The 6,000-nt window shown below is 45.0% G+C and overlaps 1 protein-coding gene across 3 annotated transcripts in view; it reads right to left on the bottom strand.

Annotated features, from left to right (window-relative positions):
* Positions 1 to 4,483: 4,483 nt before the first annotated feature.
* The window catches only part of ATXN7 (ataxin 7), a 213,729-nt gene continuing 212,212 nt past the window's right edge, over positions 4,484 to 6,000 (bottom strand). For all 3 annotated transcript variants that reach the window (XM_082265407.1, XM_082265406.1, XM_082265408.1), the window contains one exon: positions 4,484 to 5,471. In XM_082265407.1, the coding sequence (XP_082121533.1) occupies positions 5,454 to 5,471 (18 nt within the window). In that variant the 3' untranslated portion in view covers positions 4,484 to 5,453. The remainder of the gene's footprint in view (positions 5,472 to 6,000) is intronic.

Here is a 6,000-nt window from a genome sequence, read left to right as displayed (position 1 = left end):
AAATAAAATAAAAAAAGCAGATGATCATGTCTTGTAAGGTAGTGTGTTGTGGTGCACTACAATGCATGTACGTTGGGGTACCATTTAAAATGAAAGGCACAGCAATGCATGTTTTGCAATACTGTGAAATGGAAGTCTAAATGGGCCTCCGGGGTTTGGCATATCATAATCCACTAATCCTCTAAGTCAATATCCCCCCAACTAGTTGCATTTAAGACAGGTGCCAACATAGAACATACAATGTTTGAAGTTTCCATAATTACCCTTTTGATGGCCAAAGTAAATGGTTCACCAAGAACATCTGGTTGCATTTCATACCAATGGGCACACCAAAAGAGGTGCCAAGGGACCAATAAAAAGCGGGCTCTAAATTGTAACCAAAGGGGGTGTCTGGCTACACTTGTGATGATTCTGGAGGTGGCTAGAAATGTGGGTCAATTGGTACATTTTTAGGGTGGGTTTCTTAAACCCACATGGCTAAATATTAATGACCCGGCAATGCCAAACTTAAATGCATTTTATCTATCAACCGATGAAATGGTGAAAGAATTGCCGATTTCATACATGGAGAATTGGTGCATCCAGAATCACCGAATATTAAGAAACAGCCTATGAGAATACGTTGCTCAAGACAACGCTTTCCCCCAACCAATGAGACTCTTCCTCATACCTTGTAATTATTCATATATCAAGGAGCTAATTGATTGCTGGGGAAGGCAGGCTTTTCTCAACCAATCATGATGCCTGAACATGGAAGCCTAATTTCGGTTCACACTAGGGCGACCTGGTCGCCTCACAGGTCGCCTCCCATAGGGAAGCTGCGGACCCGTTCTAATAGGAGCGACAAGTCGCTCCGACCTAGAAAAAGGGTCCAGAGCTTCTTTGGGGCGACCAGGAGGCGACCGCAATAGACCTCAATGTTATGAAGTCCGTGGCGGCCGCTCCGAGGTCGCGGCGCGCTGCTCGCACCGCGACCTCCGAGGTCGCGGTGCGAAGTAGCGTCGCCTGCATGTGAATGGGGGCCAAGTAGCCCAACTGGACTATTTGGAAATATTATCCTAATACTCTACAACTTTTCATGTCAACTAGTATGCCAGAAAATTGTGAATATTCTGCCCATTACCTATACTTGTATCAGCTGGTCTCCCCTGTAGGACCATAGCTAAGAGGGACCAACATTTAACCCTTACAGTGACTGTAGCATCTTTATAAAGCACACCATGTGTAAGAGAAGACTTCATAGTCACTTGTCCCATCAGCCATTCTTCCGATCTTCTCTGTTCAAGAACTATGACCACCTGAAGAATCTTTACATTTAACACATCATCCAGAGGTCAGTTCTCCCCCCCCCCCCCCTCATTACTATTGGGCACAGTAGTGGTGTAGGGGCCCACAGCGTTCGGCAGGGGGTGCAAGTGTCTGATTTTTTTCCCACATGTCCGATATGAAAAATTTTCAGGTGGCTGCAAGTCCTGAACATTGGGAAGGTCAGAAAAATGTCTGGCAGGCCAGGAAAGTATAAAAGGTCTGTTGCAGGTGGAGTTTCTCTTTATTTTTTCCAACGAGAAATATACATTTTTAATAATCTGAAGTCCCATTCTGCTATATTGCTGCAGCCTTTACCATTCTGACTGTCCTGATGCTGGTAGTTTGTTACTTGATTTGTTTTGTAGCGTTGATCTGGATGAATAAAAACCTTCATGGACACATCCTGTTTACTTTGGCTCATGCTCAAGAAGTGAAGGCCAGTGTAGGAGTGCTAAATTCATTTCAGCACAATCCACTTTAGAGGGTTCTTCCCTGTCCGTCATTCACTGGCTCTGAAATTTTGCTGAAGTAGCACGATTTCAAAGCCGCGCTGCCGCTAACCAGACCTAAAAGGTACAATTCATGGACTGGCACAGCTCACAGAGCCAAAGAAAGCCTAGGACCACACTTTTACTGTCTAATCGCAACCTCACAGTACAGCCTGAGCTGAATGGTCCAATGCACAATTGGGATACAAATCCTCAAAACGTATGCAGAACATCTCTGCAATTTATACACATTTCTCCATGTTTTGTCTTCTTGTTGTAAGCCGACAACTGTCTCTGCTGCACTGAAATCCCAAGCAGTGCTATAAGCCTGACCAAGGACTGTAGAACACCATCTTCTTAACTTATGGAGAAGGGGAGATGTTGTGTAGTTCAGTGAGGGGATCAAACTGCTGGGGATTTCAGGGCAGCATGGTGTTGTCAATGCCAACAAGAAGTTAGCTGCGCACTGGATTTCTGGCAGATCAACAGGTAATATTTTTCTTGGACTGATAGCAACGTGCATGTATTACAGGGATGTGCTGAATATGTTTTTACATTGCCCAGACATATACTTTAAGCTGTGTACCTAAATCTATGCTGCTGCCCACCTTCTCTTTCAACTACATAACACTAGCCACCTGGATCTCCCCTCTAACTCCGCCACCAGGGCATCAGATTGCAGTTCAGGGGTTAACACTGCAATCCCGTTACTGAGCTCCCTGCCCGGCCGCTGCTCCTGTCACTCAGGCAGGTGCAGTGACTAAGCCTCCTCTGTTAACATTAATGCAGGCTCTGCATCACTGAGCACAGCGCTGCCGTCCACTGTGCCATCCACCCTGGGCACGGCCCTGCAACCACATACAAAATTTCAAGTAGTCACTGCTAAATTAATCTGAAAAACTATTTCAAGACTCTGAAATAAAAGTAAATACATGTCAGTATCAGTAGTTGTTCTTTATCGGGCTCTGAAAAGTTTGCCTACTCCTTTCAATGTGAAATGTACGTTTGATGGTCCTTTCTTCATGCAATTCTATGGTGCAGTATTAAAAAAAAAAAAAAAAAAAAAAAAGGGATTTGAAATAAATTTGTTACTGAAGAAAACTTTCTACCTTTTTAGCTGCCTTAAAAAAAAAATTGAAATCAGTGAACAGCAGCTTATATTGAGCCACTGTAAATACAACGCCACTTACGCCAATCTTCCTTCAGACTGGGTGTAAGCATCTAAGGTCTAGTGGTCCTTTAAAATCTAAAGGTGGGGGAGCCCTCTGACTAAAGTCACTTCTCAAGCAGAAGTGTTGATTTGGGTGAATGTAGCTGCCCACAAACATTTCCTAAACATCAGATTGATTCAATGATATAAGCTGAAGGGACAAAGCTGTGCTCATGCCAACAGGGAGTACCAGCACACTACTGGAGCGCTCGATTTGGTCATGTGGTAAGAGTTGCAGCCTGGCCATTAAATGGGACTCACTGTCAATATAATTACTAAGATAGAGCTTATACGGCTGGGGATTTTTGTTCCAGAAAAGGTAGCAACTTTATGAGCTGCTGTTTAATAGGAAGAAGCGATTGGCTCAATAAGGAACACAAATAAAAGGAGATTAATATTCTCTTGTAAGCAATTGAGAAAACAAAGAAAACCGCAGACACCGACTGGGAGACAAAACATAAACTTGCATTGCTTTTAAAAGCAGTACTAAAGTTCCCTTGTCACAAACTGAGAAGGCTGGCTCTTTATTCCAGAAGAAACATGTAATCCCTCTTCTGCAATAAAATACACCTACCTGCCTGCTCACTGTCTTCTCCAGCATCTTAACTGAGCTGCCCGTGTGCAGCTCAGCTCAGATTGTCGGCACGGTCCGTGTGCCTGGATGATCGACTCCCGAGTATGCGCAGGAGTGACGTCATCCTGCGTCGGCCAATGAAGATGGCTGAAGACTGCCACCCAGCAGAAAATGCCAACGAGGGACGGGGACTGTAGAGGAAAAGGCAAGTTTAGTGCTGCTTTAACGAACAGGAGAGGGGGAATGGCTGCCAAGTATAGGAAAGAAATTGGACAGGATAAAGTTATAAAATGCCTGGTTGGGAGAAGCATTGCTCTGATTAAAAGCAGAGCCAAAATGGCTGTATGAGTAGAATCAAAATGGCTGCCAAGAGTAGGAGGAGCCTGCTCTGACCAAAAGGGGGGTCATAAATCGCTGCCAGGTTGGGAAGAGGTGTTTACTCTAACAGGGGAGCCAAAATAGTTGCAAGGTGTGAAACAAGCAGGAAGATTGTTCTGGCAAACAGCAGAGTCAAAATGGCTGCCAACATTGGACGGAGCACTGCTCTGACCAATGGGAGGGGGGTGGGAGTCAATCAGGTTAGGGGGAGGCTTTACTCTAACCGAGGATCCAAAATGGCAGCTTGTGAAGCAAGCAGGTAGATAATTGGTCTGACAGACTGGAGTCACTGGAAGTGGGAGAGGCACTGCACTGACCATAGGCGTAAAACAAGCAGGCAGGTATTTTCCCGCCCGACAAAGAGTCAAATTGGCTGCTGATAGCGGCAGAGGCATTGCCCTAAGAGGAGTCAAAATGGCTGCCAGATATAAAAATGAGCAGGCGGAGTATTGTTCTGACAGAAAGAGTCGTCAAAATGGCCACCGATAGTAGGAGAGGCACTGCTCTAACATGGCTGACGGAAACAACTGGGGGGTTTTATTCTGACAGAGTGGAGTGGGAAAAGCACTGTTCTGACCAACAGGGGATTCAAAATGGCTGCCAGGCGTGAAACAAACTATTGCTTTGACGGGAAGTGGAGTCAGAAGCGGCTGCCAGAATTGGGGGAGGCACTGCTCTGGCCACCATGGGGAATCAATATGGCTGCTAGGTGGGACACAGCTGACAAGATGAAAGAAGCATCATGTACTTGAATAATCACCTTCTACCACACGGTAATCTTTGGGAGAGTTAACTAGATTAGTCTGCCTCTTCATTTGGTTTTTAGTCTGAAAACATTACCAATACAATCACAGTAAGTTAAGCGTAAGCTGAAAACAAAGAATGCTTATGATTTACTAAAATCGGACATACTTTTTAGAAATTATTATTGACGTTAAAACTCCTCACAGCTTCTTAGCAAATATAACCTGGAAAAAAAGGCTGTCCAGCCCGATCAACAGTCTCATTCAATAAACTTTTTTCTTTTTGTAATTGTGCTATTTTTTGTTTTTAGTAGTTAATCACTGGATCATTGCTGTTAGAGGGTAAAGCCGTATTCCTCTTCTCAAGGTCGTTGCGTCTTATCCGATGGATGTTGTTCGACGTCTGAAAGTTACAGTGAAGTGTGCGTTCTCTCACTTTTGCTCTTGCCTGGGCTGGAGGACAAAAGGTGGTGCTCGACGCAAATCGAAATCTTAAAGGTTTGTAGCAAGAGGCTCAGTCCACTAACACTGATAGAAGCGGCCGCGGGACTGACTGCTACACACATGGCTTCGGGGTGGAGGGGTTGGGCAGAAAAAAAAAATCCTGGTCTGGCTGATGCATCCAGAAATCGCTCTACACCTGAGGACCGCAGAGAGTTAGAGAAAACTCAAAGGCATCTTGGAGCCCAACACAGCCAGCCGGAGGTTGCTGATTGTTACCACACTTGTCCAGTTCGTGTAACAATTAACTGTCAGGGACGTGCCTTTGGCTGCAAAGGAAAGCAGAGAGAACAGTCACCAAAAAGTAAATACAATGAGAAATTTCCTGCGACACCCCCCCCCCCCCCCCCACATGAGACATTGTTTATATTCCAGCAGCAGTATGGGGCTTTCATCTCCATGTCTGAGCAAGTCCACCACCAACCACAACACAATGAAGATAGTCACCAGCACTCCAAAGAGACCCTGTGAGATTCTGGAAGTTGACATTTATTATGTAGTGATACACCAAAAATTATCGGCTGAAAAAATGGATTTTTGTAAGAACTTACCGTAAAATCCTTTTCTCTGAAGTTCATCGACAGACGCAGCTTTACTTATCATAGACTATAGGGTTATGCTCCTCTCACTAGGGATAGGCACTAGGCGGAAAAAAGGCTTGTCCACACCTATAGGGGCTGTCCCAGCTGGCATAACCCCTCAGGCTCTGCTATACTCAAACAGTTGTGTTGCAAGCAGTGACAGAAAAAGACCCCATTGCTCAAAAGTAGAGGGGCGGGTGTTGCGTCTGTCGATGAA

Source organism: Pelophylax lessonae, assembly GCF_965119305.1.
Source record: "Pelophylax lessonae genome assembly, chromosome: 8".
NCBI lineage: Eukaryota > Metazoa > Chordata > Amphibia > Anura > Ranidae > Pelophylax > Pelophylax lessonae.
This window is presented reverse-complemented; position numbering and strand designations above follow the sequence as displayed.